The 16,133-nt window shown below is 35.8% G+C and overlaps 1 protein-coding gene across 3 annotated transcripts in view; it reads left to right on the top strand.

The window, feature by feature from the left end:
• The window catches only part of LOC144433592 (SWI/SNF-related matrix-associated actin-dependent regulator of chromatin subfamily D member 1-like), a 38,932-nt gene that overhangs the window by 15,479 nt on the left and 7,320 nt on the right, over positions 1–16,133 (top strand). For all 3 annotated transcript variants that reach the window (XM_078121915.1, XM_078121917.1, XM_078121916.1), the window contains exons 2-6: positions 6,555–6,670; positions 6,993–7,167; positions 9,153–9,275; positions 10,348–10,461; positions 11,387–11,488. In XM_078121915.1, the coding sequence (XP_077978041.1) occupies positions 6,555–6,670; positions 6,993–7,167; positions 9,153–9,275; positions 10,348–10,461; positions 11,387–11,488 (630 nt within the window). The remainder of the gene's footprint in view (positions 1–6,554; positions 6,671–6,992; positions 7,168–9,152; positions 9,276–10,347; positions 10,462–11,386; positions 11,489–16,133) is intronic.

The following is a 16,133-nucleotide window of genomic DNA, read 5'->3' as shown; positions in this document are numbered from 1 at the left end:
ACACAGTAGTGAACTTTATAGGTAAATATGCATGATAACATACACAATTAATGTATGGCTGTCATTTTCTTAGTTTTCCTATGTTTTTGACGTACAAATTGTATCTTACTTCTGTAAGTGTACTGTCGTACTACTTTCAATCAAAACATTGAATAATCAACTGAGGTACAAAATTTGATATAGCCAGATCACATGACAGTAGGATTTGCACACTTTGCTATGGATAACTTTAATTCATAACAAATTTTGAACTTGGTGACATTTTATTCTAGTTTATGAATGGTAATTGAATGTCTTACAAATACATTATTGAATATGATTTGCTCCTCAAACAAAGTGATATGTGAAATGCAATTAACTGTAAACAATTTGTGAGTTACAAATGTACACTTCACAACCCTGCTGAAAGAAATGAGTTAACCTTGCAGCCAGCTATCAGGGTTTTAACTATTAGTCTAGTTCCTGACAACCTTGTTCCGATTTTATACTACGTTATCTTCACACATTACTGTGTGTAAAGATAACGTAGTGTAAAATCAGAACATGCTTGTCAGGAACTAGACTATCAGGGTTTTAGGTGGCAGCCTGATTTTTACAGAGATAAGTTTTTGTGTTTCAGTTGCTAAAATTTGATATGCGAGAATGAATGTTCATGAACTTTGGGTTCATTGCATCCAATGAAAATTTCTGCTCTAGGTCTGAACTCTGGGTTCATAGCATCAAATGGAAATTTCTGCTCTAAGTCAAGCATATTTTTAAGCAAATCCTAAGTTTTCTCTGTTGTCTTGGCAGCATCAGCTGGTGTTAACATGTGTCTTGGAAGAGACATGTGTTGAATATATACATGTATGCCCATTTGGAGGATCATCAAAGTAAACTGGTATTACTGTATGTCATTAGGTTGTCTGTGGCCAACTGAGTGTTTAAACCACTTGCCTCTTACTACTGCGGCCGGGGTTCTAACCCATTCAGGGTTTGATTAAAATTTACCACACTGTTAAAGTAAGAAGAGTGTCGTTCCCTTTGACTCTACCAAACAATGCAGGTTTTCCGCAGGTACTCCGGTTTCCTCCTGCGTTACATTTTGTAACACTAAACCCATGAGGGATGGCCCTCACTGGACAGACATCTTGGGAGACAAGTGTTTCATATGCTTAAAGTTAAAGAGCTATCCTAGTATCCAGTATAAATAGAGATTGGTATTATTGTAGGTGCTAACACACACATATCCTAGAGACCAAGAAACTATGGGAATAACCCATCCATTCATTGATCTCCACAATGATCTGTTTGTGTACAGCCCTACATTTGTATCTCAGACACCCTGAACTCAATTTCAACCAAGGCAGAAAGAGCTCAAAAGGATACAATACAGAATTACAAACTTACCTGTATATGGGCCAAAGTTACAGCAGATAAACAATAATTAGTCCACGGATCTTGATAAAGTACGTGTACTTTGAATTATAGTTGGTGATTATTAACGGAACTTTTCAGTTTAGTGATTACATGTATTATAATTTATAAAGGGTACATGTACGTAAGTTCGAGTTTTAGAAAAGGGCAATGATATCATTTGAAGCTGTGGTAATGGGATCAATGTCAAAGATAGCCTGTACATGTAATAGACCTTGTATAGTCTGTCCTGGAAACATTTATACACGCAAGAATATAAGGAATTGATCTTCAAAAAGTTTACTGAGTATAACCTCAAACCACTATTCTCTATAGTGGTCTGAGGTATAACATAGGCTATATACTGGATGCTTTGACTCCACTACGTAACTATTCATTCATTTATAGTTGAGGAGTGTAGCTGAGTCACAGGTCCAACATGTAGACAGGCTAACAGTGAACAAGTATAGTGGAGTAAGTGACAAATCCAGCAAGTAGACAGGCTAAGCTAAGTTTTGAACTGTCTGAATTCTTTTGATATATGCTTTGTTTGATCTCGTGGTGGAATACCCAGCACAGTGCCATATACGTACATGTACATAGTACCTGTACACATTATACCCACATTGCTCTCTTCATTTCTAGAAGGCAAAGTACTTGAGGTGATTGATGTTTCACATGAGGGTTAGCCTTGAATCCATGCGAATGGGGGTTTTGAACTCGTTATTTCCCCATGGGGAAATCAAAATTCAAAATCTCCGTTCGCCTGGAGTCTAGGCTAGATGAGGGTTAAACTGCATTGTCATCTGATAGACCCAGTTAAATATTTACAGAGGTTACAGTACACTTTTAACATTTGTGATTGTCAGACAGACTAATGGTCACAATAGTTTTTGCATAGGCCTCAACAGTCAGCAATATATAAAAATAACTGTATGATTTAGAGTAGCCTAAGGTTCAATTAAAGGAACTGTATCATACAGTACACATGCCCCAAGCTGACATGTAGGTCAGGTCAGATAAGGTTCTTTGACCGTCAACAGTTCAAACCATGTACATGTACATGTGTACTAAATGATTGTAAAATACATACATACATACATACATACATACATACATACATACATACATACATACATACATACATACATACATACATACATACATACATACATACATACATACATACATATATACATACATACATACATACATACATATATACAGACAGACAGACAGACAGACACATACATACATACATACATACATACATACACACACGGGCACGTACACACAGACACACACAACACACAGACACACACAGACACACACACACACACACACACACACACACACACACACACACACACACACACACACACTGACACACTGATGCGACCAGAACTCTCTGTATTCAGTGTATCTGTGACTTGACCGGAACTAGTTATGTGATGTAAACTATGATAAAGTTGATAGTATCAGTGGTGTTGTTGCAATTATATTTCTATTACTAGATACATGAATTGATTCCATACACCTGACATGTGGTTTAGTAGGACACACACGTACACACCGACTTGGCCTGTCAGAAGTCTGTGTACACAGTGTATCTGTGACTGGTCCAGAACTAGTCATGTGATATAAACTACATGTATGGTAAAGTTATACTAGTATAAGTAGTACACCTGTACAATGCGTTTTTAGTTTAGTAGGACACACATTGTACATAGAAACTATGACTCAGCAAGAACTGTGTACCAGTAGCCATATGACTTAGACTATGAATTGTATTGTTGTCAGTGTGTTTCTAATACTGATACTTGAACTGATCAAAACCTAACATGTCGGTCAGTCAAGTGACTTGGTCAGAGTGATAAGTTATTTGAGTGACAGAGATCATGATATATTAAAAGTATATGTTGTCAGTAGTATTGTGGTCAGTGTGTTTCTAATACCAATACTTGAACTGATTTCGTGTTAAACCTAAAATATATATGTAGTTGTAGGATATTGTGACATGACGAGAACTCTGTGCAGTGTAACTGTGACTGGGCTAGAACTAGTCATGTGACATACATGTAGAGTCTAAGACTATTGATAATATCAGGAATTGATATCATAATTTAAGTGTAGTTATATGGAATACAGTGTGTGACTCGACCAGAATTCTGTGTATAGTAACTGGGCAGAACAACTGGGCTAGAATGACTGGCACTACACGAAAAGTCTGATTTACCCACCTTTACCCTACCTGTGACCCACTTAACCAGCATCTCTGTCCAGGGGTAGTACGACACGCAGTACCACTTTTGACTGTCTACAGCCCCAGGGAAGAGATCACCGAGGGGTAAATTAAGTCAAAGGTGGAATTTCATCTCATACTCACCACATTTACATATCCTCTGCTAAAGATTTCCCCCGATGGAAAGACATGGTCAAATATGACTTTTCGTATAGTGTGGGCTAGAACTAGTTATGTGACATAGACTTTGATAAGTTGATAATATCAGTAATTGATTTGATAAGGTGCCATCAATTCAATTCTTTGTTTGCTGTCCACATACGGGTAGGTTTGGGAAGGTTACACATTTCATTTTACTCAAAATTTCCATGAAATGCCGTATTTCATACTGTTGAATATGATTGTGTAAATGGACAAACCATACAAATATCTTCAGAATAATTATATGTATTTGTAAATAGTTGTTTAAGACAATTAAACTTTGGATTTTTACATTCATTTTTCACCAGAGTAGTAGATTTCGGTACAAACAGAAAATGAACCAACAGAAAAGTGAATTTTATGTGACATGCTAGCATTGTGGGTATTTTTCCTGTGTTTGTTTTTTCCCCTGTCTGCCAGGTGGGTTTTGAGGAAATTCAAGGATGGCAAACAAAGTACTCGACATTGTGTTAGAAGAGCCTTTGGCTCAACAATTTATCGAATTTAAATAAAGTCAAACAAACAAACAAACAAACAAAGTATTTAATTGATGGAGCCTAATCTGAAGTGTGGTTTTAATATTAAAGACACATCGTGTGTGAGTTGACCAGAATTCTGTGCACACAGTGTACAGTAACTGTGACTGGGCCTTATCAGTAGCATTGTTGCAAGTGTGTTTCTAATACCTGATGCATGAATCGATTTCATAACCTGAAATGTTACATACTTAGTACAGTGTATAAAGGCCTTGAAAAAAAAATTGTTTGGTTCCGGTTACCTGACCCCACCTAGTTTTTCACTGTCAACCCTAAACATTTTTTTACGTATTTAAAGAAAAAAAATAATTAAATCGCGAAAATTGTGAAATCTCCCGAGAAATAGTGGATGCAGAAACTGACTGTAATGGCTGTATATCTGATGGGAAGAAACCATTAACATAGAGACCATATTATGGAAAACAATGGAGAACAGAACTGCCTGAACTGGACACTCACACACATGAAAAAAAAACTATTTAAAAATTAAGATAAAAAATCTACCTATCCCACCTATTCTAAAATTGAGCGTAATCGGAACCACCATTTTTTTTATTAGGCCTAACTGTACAATATCTAGTGTCGCCCAGTTTTGGAAATGTCCAACCTACATTTCTAGCAGATATACACTAATTCATGTTCTTCCAGTATACAAAGAGAACTGTATATGTATATTGTCATGTTAATGGTATGGTGACATACATCCCTACATGTAGCCTAGATACTTAACTAGGGCATGTCAATACTCAGGGCTTGTCAATACTCAGTATTGTTAGGCCTAAATTTACTAGATCAAGCAAGGTTCTCAAGCTATGGCATAATAGCCGACTTCTGACTAATACCCATCCCAAACTCCAGCCCCAATTACCCAGTTTCTAGTGTAGATGCACAAACACACAAACTTTTGTGTCACTAACAGCGTTGCTTGTCACCCAGTTTTAAATTTGTTGTCACCAACTGTTAACTACACCATCAGAAGTATCTTGCAGTGTTGAAAATTATACATTAGCTTTGTCCCCCATACATGTAGTTACTATAGCTCTCTACACCAAGGCTTGGTTCATACAGTACAGCAGGAGTGCACAAGATAAGTCCATGGGCTACTGTCCTCATGATAGCTACCATTGCCACTGTCACCTAGTTTCAAAAACTTCTCTAAGTTCATTGTCACCCAGTTTTAAAACCTTCCATTGCCACAGTCACCCAGTTTTAAAACCTTCCATTGCCACCGTCACCCAGTTTTAAAACCTTCCATTGCCACAGTCACCTACATGTAGTTTTAAAACCTTCCATTGCCACCGTCACCCAGTTTTAAAACCTTCCATTGCCACAGTCACCTACATGTAGTTTTAAAACCTTCCACAGTCACCTACATGTAGTTTTAAAACCTTCCACAGTCACCTACATGTAGTTTTAAAACCTTCCACAATCACCTACATGTACATGTAGTTTTAAAACCTTCCATTGCCACTGTCACCTAGTTTTGTACTGTCAGTTTTTGTGAACTCTATCTTCAATTCAAACATCTGAATTGTATAGGTAATTGAATTGCACATGTACTATAAATTATAATAATGTACACTACTTGTTTTCATAGTAAATTTGAATCGCAATATTTGGAATAAATATTTTGTGATGTTCTTTTGAAAATATCAATTAAGAGAGAAATACCAACAAACACCCCCAAAAATAGCAACTTTTTAGTTAGAGATGGCTCATGCAGAATCATTATAACTTTAATGTCATTGTGTGTGTAACATCTTCATTTGCTAACGGCCATCTTTGCTGTGTTTTCAGCATAGATAACTCTATCCTCTTGTATCACTATCTTTTGACATCACTTACAATTCTTCTTTGCATGGTATATCATTTTAACCAGCCATCTTGTCTTTACATGGACTCAGATCATGGAATATTTTTTAGGCTTTTTGAAAACCAACCATGATGGGAGACACGCAGCACACATTCATACATCCAACAATGTGTGTTCTAATTCCTAATCTATACATGAGACACGTGTATGTGTGCGCTTTTCTAGACCCTGTGCTCTCCTCAGCTTTGCTTCTACATGTGTTAGTAGTGCATGAAAGTGCATTGTTATGTCTTCAAATTGATGTATTCGTTTACATGTATGATGCTCACTCTATTAAGATTCTTTTGTGTATTTTGTTTTGTACCAGCGGCCCAGTGGACCTCCACGTATGGGTATGTCTCCATATGGAATGCGTGGTGGTATGTCAATGGAGCAGTCACGGAAGAGACCAGCACCACATGATCAAAGGAACAGGCAACAAAGGTAAGAGCAGCTACATGTAGTAAAAGGACCCTCAGGACTACCAAAGAAAAATAAGTTAATTTCAAGCCCTGACATACAAGTAATAAATGAATAATTACATGTAATACATGTAAATCATAGTTTACACATGTAGAATTTCTGTATATCTTGAATTAGATGAGACGTACGACAGTGAAAGTTACATATAAAGCTGTTCATTATACTCAATCAGTGCAAAGATTTTTGGAAATGAAAACCAAGAGCTTGATTTTTTACAGCCAGTATTTCCAGTCAGACTTAGTTTTCACTATCGTTATTGTAAATCTTTTAAATCACTTTACAGCAGTAACAGCAGAAAGAAAAAGAAGATTTCTGACAAGGTGTTGCCCCAGAAAGTGAGAGACTTGGTACCTGAATCACAAGCGTACATGGATTTACTGGCATTTGAGAGAAAACTAGATGCCACTATCATGAGAAAGCGATTAGACATTCAGGAAGCCTTAAAAAGACCACTAAAGGTGACAAGAAGTATTTTGTATGTAGTAAATTGCAATATTGGAAATGAGATTTCTGTGCACTATAAAAATGAGATATCAGTCTGAGTGCCTTTTAAGATATTAGGTGATGTTGTGTTGTTATTAAAAGCGTGACTGCTTTGTAAAAGTAATCATGCAACCAGGTGATAGATCAAACACTTCCTGAAGCAATTTTGTGGTTGATTTGATAAGAAAAAAGGGAAACATTCAACTACAAACATATAAAACATATACACACACAAATAAATATCCACAGAGCACACACACACACACACACACACACACGCACACACACACACACACACATGCGTGCGCGCGCACATACATGTACATACATACATACATACACACATACGCACACACTCTCACACACACACACACACACACGCACACACACACAGAGTTTCACAATGTAGTGTTCCAAGTCATTTCAACTAGTTAGCACAACTGAACTTGTTCAGTAGTGCTATAGGGATCGCCCGGCGTCTGTCTGTCTGTCTGTGTGTGTGTGTGGATGTGTGTGTGTGTGTGTGTGTGTGTGTAAACAACTTAAAGTCAAAAACCGCTGAACCGATTGCCACAATATTTGGTGGGTCCATTACTTTGGGTGTCTAGTTGGGAAATTGTTCAAATCAAAATGATCGCATCACAGGTGTGTGATTTGGGTCAAAAAATGTGATTTTTGGTCAAAAAACTTAAACTCAGAAACTACTGGGCAGATTGGTGCGAAATTTGGTGGGAACATTCTTAAGGGGGTGTAAAGTAAGATTTGTTCATGACGGGATGATTCCATCAGTGATATGCAAATTAGGGCTAAAAATGTGTCTTTTTGGTTAAAAATCTATAATTCTAAAACTACTGAGCAGATTGGGCTGAAATTTAATGGGAATGTATCTAGGGATGTATGGACGAAGAAATATTAAGCATACCATGATTCCATGAGTGATATGCAAATTAGGTGTAAAAATGTTCATTTTTGGTCAAAAACTTATATCTCAAAAAGTACTTGGTCAATTAGTCTGAAACTTGGCAAGATGTTTCTGAAACTGTTATTCTGCAGATTTTCTTAAAAACATTTTGACAAAATTGGCCCTAGCAACCATGACCACACCCTTTAGCAACAACCAAATGACAGTATATTTTGGTCAAATAACAACATCATCTGGTAAACAAGTGAGTAAACATTCAAAAAATGTATGCAAATACCCTAGCAACCATGACCACGCCCATAGCAACAGCCAAACGGTGGTGTATTTCACAAAGATAACAATAGGGTTTAATAGATAATTGAATAAATATCCAAAAAATGTATGTAAATTTGCATAGCAACAAGACCACGCCCATAGCAACAGCCAAATGATCATGTATATTGCAAAGACAATATCAGGAATTCATACACAAGTGAACAAAAACATACACAAATGTATGCAAATATATCTAACAACATGACCACGCCCATAGCAACAGCCAAATGATAGCATTTATCGTAAAGATAGCAACATGGTTGGATAGGCAACTGGATAGCTATTCAGCAAATAAACACCTATTGTTAGCATAGACTAGCATATGGATAAACATTTTTAAAAACTACAGTTGTGCTACAACGCCATTGGCGGTATTTTTTTTGTTAGGAATAGGATATCCCTTTACAATAAAATATGGTAGTCTGTTTTATATATACACGTATATATATATTTATATACATGTATAACCAAAAACTTGGAAATCACATGAAATGTAATGTGGTGTTAATTATCCTCCAGAACCCCAGAAGTTTATGAAAATGACGTTATTTCCTTGCATTGCATTCCCCTAAATTAACTTTAGTGATAGAACTTTGAGAAACTGTCAATTTGGGTACATTATAAAGTTTCAAAGAAAGGAATTATATTTCTATGTATACCGATCAAGTCACATATCATACAATTCAACTGAAAGACATGGGTTTATGTTTTTTTCTCATACAGCAAAAACGAAAGTTACGAGTGTTCATTTCCCATACATATTATCCTGGTAAACCCGATGTTGAGGAAGAAGAAGGCAGTGTACCATCTTGGGAACTCAGAGTAGAAGGAAGACTTTTAGATGATGTATGTCAATTTAGTTTTCTTTTGAAAAGTTGATAATTATAGTGATTCAATTTACTCAAGATCACTTGAGTTTGTAATTGAATATGACAAAAGCACACAGAGTAAAGCTTCTTCAGAGATAGAAATAAAATTAATTTTTAAGATTTTCATACTGGTAAGTTGTTCATACTTAGTCAGTCATATCTAGAATTATTACAAATGTACCAGAGATTACTTGCACACTAGTGTAGCAGCTAGACCTCTGGCTTTCTTTTGATAGATATGGGGGTGGAACACCCAGGTTATCGCCCTCATTAGTGAACTTCGGTCACCTTCACATTGAGCAGAATAGGCTGAGGGGTCTAGCTGCAAGACTATGCACACACACATACTAGTGGTATACTAGTGATTCTGATTCTGGTTCTGATTCTGATACTGAAAGGCCAGGGATTCAATCCGAGTTTCTCAAATCTGTGTTAACTTATCAGTGGAACCATAAAGATTACACAGGATCATATTCATTCTGAACCAACATTTTCTCCAGCTCTGCTGGACAACTGTTTTTCTCACCTAATAGGGTTAAGTTGGAACTTTCATTTGTGGTAACAATAAGTTTATATGTTGTACACTACATGTATGTGGAGTCATGATGGTCAAATGCTTAGAGTGATCAGCTTGGAAACTGCAGGTTGCAGGTTTTAGCCCCCATTGCTGCCATTTGTTTCTGAATGGCTAAAGTCCTTGGGCAAGATTTGAACCTGTCAGTCAACCAAGCTGTATAATTGGGGACCTGGTAGGATAGAGGTTGCAATGTGAATGCTTTAATCCTATTCACTTCTAAATGCTGATAATCCTGATCATTTCTAAATGATTTCTGCAATGGATTGTATGCTCCCCTGGGAGTTGAGGAAGTATAAAGGGCTGCGTTGGGTCGCTATAGATCCATGCCTGGGGTAATAATTGTAAAGCACTTTGAGCACAGAGTGGGAAAGAAGCGCTATATAAAAACCAACATTACATTATTATCTGTTCAATGTAATTTATGCCACGCAACAACCTAAGTCAACTTTTCTTCTTCTCTTGTATCTGACAGCCCAATGCACCTAAGTATGATGCCAAAACCAAAAGGAAGTTTTCATCATTCTTCAAGAGTCTAGTGATTGAGTTAGACAAAGATTTGTATGGACCTGATAATCACCTTGTTGAGGTAAGGTCAAATAAAAAAAATTGTGTGTTTCTGATAACCTAACAAACCCTAGTTAAAGCCATCAACCCTATGCTTTTTTCTTCTTTTTTTTTCCAAAAAGGTAAAATGGTGATGAGAATTTACTTATATTTCTACACAATTTTTTTTTTTTTTTTTTTTTTTTTTTTTGCCAAAGTATTGCTGGTCATTTTTTGATAATCCCATTCTAGAGAAACCAGTTCGTAGTCTTGTTCAACACTACAGTTGAACACTACAGTCTGCATACTGTGTTCGTGTACTTCACTTAGAATTGTTTTCATTTATTCTCTTACACCTCATCAAGCCATCACAGTATTGTGACCAACGAGTATGTTGTGTTAGCGTTGAAGCAGTTTCTGAAAAAAAAATTAAGAAGTGAAATAAAATTCCAACCTACGTATGCTATTTTCCGAAGTGATGTTATCAGAAACAAATGGTTTGGGTTTTTTTGCTTAAGTAGGATATTTTATTTATGGGTTTGTAGTGCAGAAGTATTTTTGTGATTGTGTTACTTGAGTATGTAAAGCTATATACATCGTTGTACTTCAGTGTATGAGTTATTCAGAGTAGCCCTTAGCAGAGTAGCAAATACAATTTCAGATTTTACATTATTCAGTTCCAAAGACAACATTCAAATCTCAATGTCTGAAAAGCATTGTAGCTAACCCTACAGTACAGGGTCAAAGTAGAACAAGGAGGTGAACTTATTCTCACCTGTGTGCCTATTACAGTGTGTGTAGAGCAGAAATCATGGTGTCCCTCAAGAAATCATATGATCATTAATGTTATGATATACCAAGGTTGCAAATTTGGATAACAACAGTTTACAGCTGTGGGTAAATTGAACTGACCAAAACTTAGATTAAATTTCTGGTCTAATGTTGTCTCATTTGTTTTGTTGTGACAGTGGCATCGTACAAGTACAACCACAGAGACTGATGGATTTCAAGTAAAAAGACCAGGCAATGAGAATGTCAAGTGTACTCTATTGTTACTACTAGACCATCAGGTATGACAACAAACTTAGGTTTCTGTCATTATATTAATATCACATTTTTAGACTACATGTACATGTATTTGTGTAACTTTCTTTTTCAGATGCTAATTTTCCTGCTTCAAATTATGGGTGGGGTGGGGTAGGGATGGGGTGGAGGGGGGGGGGGGTGGGGGTCGTTACCATACTTTATACATGTGATTGTATGCATCATGAACAACTCAGGACTCACAACTTAATATGGCCACTCGTCTCTCTTCCCACACCAACCACAACACACACACCATGCGTTTTTCTTAATTTTGCAATAGTAGGGACAATTATATCAAAATCTACCAGAAAAAAAACTAAGCATGGAATGTTTTTTTTTTATTGCGCGAAAATCATACCAGTTGTGGATTTTGCATATAAAATGTTTAAACTTTAATTAATACAATAATATAAGAGAGCTATGAAATGAAAGTTTTTATTTATTGGTTATTTGAACGTAATTAGCCGTGAGGTCACCAACAGTTATAAATAAATGGAAACGGTCTTTTTGCACGTAATTGAAGATTGCTGTGCCTGTAGCAATAAATATTCTGAAATATAAGTTCTGTGAAATTATATAGTCATTGATTTATGAGAAGTAAATAATGTTGAGTAACAAATGGATAGCCATTTCCGAGTTAATTAAATTCTCTGTAATTAGTTGTATTTGTAGTCCTTGGTAGGCCTAAATATGAATGTTTCTAACACCAGCACTAAAATCTCTGGCATTAATTCCCATGCCCATAGCAATTACCTTTAGTAGTTGTTTTAGACGTAAAAACAAGTGTAATTATGGGTTTGGTTAGACTGACACAAAATCCCTAGCAACCATGTCCACACCCATAGCAACTAACTGATTTGAGTGTCTTAGACCTAAACAAATGTGATTGTGGGTTGGTTAGACTGACACAAAATCCCTGCAACCATGTCCATAGGCATAGCAACTAACTGATTTGTGAGTCTTTGTTCAAAAAAGTATGGTATGGTCCGAAAATGACTGTTGTAAATGGGACACAAACTCCCTAGCAACACATACGTACACACACACACACACACACACACACACACACACACACACACACACACACACACACACACACACACACACACACACACACACACACACACACACACACACACACATCTCCAGTGTTTCTTTTCCCTACCTCAGGTGGGATGGTTTTGTGTTTACATACATGTATAGAAAATTAAACCTTTGGAAGTCCTGTTCACTCTCACAAAATAAACTCATGACAGCTTCAGGTATCCAATGTCAGGACAGCTTTATATTTACCTTTACACAAACATCAAACAGTGTGGAGACAATAGTAAAGGTGGTTTATGAACACAGAACAAAACTAATTCACTTTTATATTTTGTACATTTCTGTGTTTTATCTCTTCCATTGTACCAACACGGTGTATGTTACCGGTTCTAGTTTACAAAAATATCTAAAAGATCAATTGAGTGATGAATTGCAGTGACATTTGAATGTGATATGATATAACGAGGGAACAGAACCTAGAGAATGTTTAACATTTAAAATAACATTTAAAGTACATCAAAATGATTCCATGGTGTGAGATGTCATAGACGTAAATCATAAAGGATTGTATTAGGTATTCTGACGTGTTATGTCGATGTATAAAATATTAACATACCAGCAATTTCTGTAATGTTTGTCTAAAAAAACATTCTATTCCAGTTTCATCAACTATAGATGCTAAATTTATCAGAGACAAAGTAACAGTAATAGCCCAAACTCCAATATATGTAGATAGCTTTTAGTTGTATTTTAACACATAGCATTTTAGAATAGAAATGAATACTGGTCTCCATTTGAATAATAGGAGAGATAAAGTTACCTTTTCGGTATGTAGTTTGAAGCGACTTTGTAGTATTTTGTTAACAGTGTTGTAATGCTGTACTGGAGCCCGGAGGTCTTCCATAGAGTGTACAGAAATCATTAACATTCTCTGTGTATATACTGCATAGTAATAGTAGGGTAGAGATGACAGCTAGATTCATTCTGTAACATTGAAGAGTTTGTAACACACATGTATATAAATATAATAATAATAAACTTTATTTAAAATCTATATCTTCAAGTCGTGTTCAGCCAATCTTTCACAAGGTCAACACTGCACAGTAATTTGTATGAGGGAAAGAACATGTCATACGTCTTTTAAATCTGGAACCCATATTCATTTCAGTATATTTCATGTCTTTTTTATGGATTCAGGACTAAGTGGTAAGCATAAAGGAGCCACAGTTGTGAACAATCTTAAGACATTGTCTGTAACTACAAATAATCTTGTCTTGGTAAAGATAGACTCTTGCCGAAGCTCTCTCTCTCTTCCATCAGCTCAGATTAGGTATTATAACACGTACAAATAATCCCATAGTGCTTTGCATGGAACGTTTGAATCATGAATGAGTTACTTTAAGTACTAGTAGTTATTCTTTTGATGTTCATTCTCTCCGACATGTGTACTATGCAGCAACGTTAACATGTGTAGGATAAATCATGAGTGACACAAACCCATTTGTACTTCGAGTTCTAGTGACATAAGGGGCCTTTTCATTATGATAAGTGTGACACAAACCCATGTGTACTTCTAGTGACATAAGGGGCCTTTTCATTATGATAAGTGTGACACAAACCCATGTGTACTTCTAGTGACATAAGGGGCCTTTTCATTATGATAAGTGTGACACAAACCCATGTGTACTTCTAGTGACATAAGGGGCCTTTTCATTATGATAAGTGTGACACAAACCCATGTGTACTTCTAGTGACATAAGGGGCCTTTTCATTATGATAAGTGTGACACAAACCCATGTGTACTTCTAGTGACATAAGGGGCCTTTTCATTATGATAAGTGTGACACAAACCCATGTGTACTTCTAGTGACATAAGGGGCCTTTTCATTATGATAAGTGTGACACAAACCCATGTGTACTTCTAGTGACATAAGGGGCCTTTTCATTATGATAAGTGTGACACAAACCCATGTGTACTTCTAGTGACATAAGGGACTTTTTCATTATGATAAGTGTGACACAAACCCATGTGTACTTCTAGTGACATAAGGGGCCTTTTCATTATGATAAGTGTGACACAAACCCATGTGTACTTCTAGTGACATAAGGGACTTTTTCATTATGATAAGTGTGACACAAACCCATGTGTACTTCTAGTGACATAAGGGGCCTTTTCATTATGTTAAAGTGTGACATAAACCCATGTGTACTTCTAGTGACATAAGGGGCCTTTTCAAAATCCATTGTATTTTTTGACCACGAGAATGTAATGCATGCAATATGGATATTTTTCTTCACTTAGTTTAATGAAGAAAGATAGCAAAGAAAAATATATGGTGTGCCTGCCAAATGATTAATTCCAAAAATCTGTGTGTGTGTGTGTGTGTGTGTGTGTGTGTGTGTGTGTGTGTGTGTGTGTGTGTGTGTGTGTGTGTGTGTGTGTGTGTGTGTGTGTGTGTGTGTGTGTGTGTGTGTGTGTGTGTGTGTGTGTGTGTTTGGAGGGATGGGCGAGTGTGTGTGGGTTGGTTGGATGGTTGGTTGTGTAAGTCCTACACAGTGAAGCATGGGGTTATTAACAACCAAGATTACCAACTGACATGACATGCATATTTTTACTAAGAAATATTGACAGACTGTATATTCTGTATGTACCAGTAGAATGAAATGATCTGAATAATAAACCTGCCATCTAAGTTAACATATGGTGCCTTGTTTTTCTAACCTAAAATTAGAAAATGTGAAATGTTTTTCTTTGCAACCAGCAGAAATTGCCATTACTAGTATGTCGATATATATATATATATATATATATATATATATATATATATATATATATATATATATATATATATATATATATATATATATATATATATATATATATATATATATATATATATATATATATATATATATATATATATAGTCTGTCCTGTATAGAGAAGACAAACTAACACTGTTTTCAGTTACAATGATATTATCAATAGCATTCTACTTTCTGAACACGCAACGTATGTGTGTGTTCTATTTCAATCTTGGTGCCAACTCATTTTTTAGATCGTGAAAAGAATTAAAAACAGTGAATTTGAGGACTCCCACTCTATAATGTAGAAAAAGATTGGTTATTTATTTAGGTTTTGATGAATTATTCTAAGTAAGATTGCAACATAGATCTAATCCCCACCTCCCCCAAGCTTAACCTGTTAACAGTCGTGACAGTCAGCTTACTGAGAAAATGGTATTATCACTATGAAATTACAAGACTAGTAAGTCTATCATCACGACTCAAAAACCTTCGATCATGCATCATAAACAATGACAGACTTTAATATTTTCATACACATATGGAAATACATTGTAGTATAAACATGGAACAAGCTGTGAATATAATAAATACATGATAATCACAGAATACACATCATGCTTACACATACATTGTTATGTGGAAGAGGTTAAAGGTCAGAGTATTCTTCATTTCTCGCTTAATTTTAATACAGTTGTTTTATATAAAAAATTATATGTTTTAATGATATAGTCTTGTATATTCCAGCATACCTGATTTATCTAGGCTACTGTAATTACTAA

This window comes from Glandiceps talaboti, chromosome 4 (genome assembly GCF_964340395.1).
Source record: "Glandiceps talaboti chromosome 4, keGlaTala1.1, whole genome shotgun sequence".
Classification (NCBI taxonomy): domain Eukaryota; kingdom Metazoa; phylum Hemichordata; class Enteropneusta; family Spengelidae; genus Glandiceps; species Glandiceps talaboti.
The sequence above is the reverse complement of the archived record's forward strand: the minus strand, read 5'-3'. Positions and strand labels throughout refer to the sequence as shown.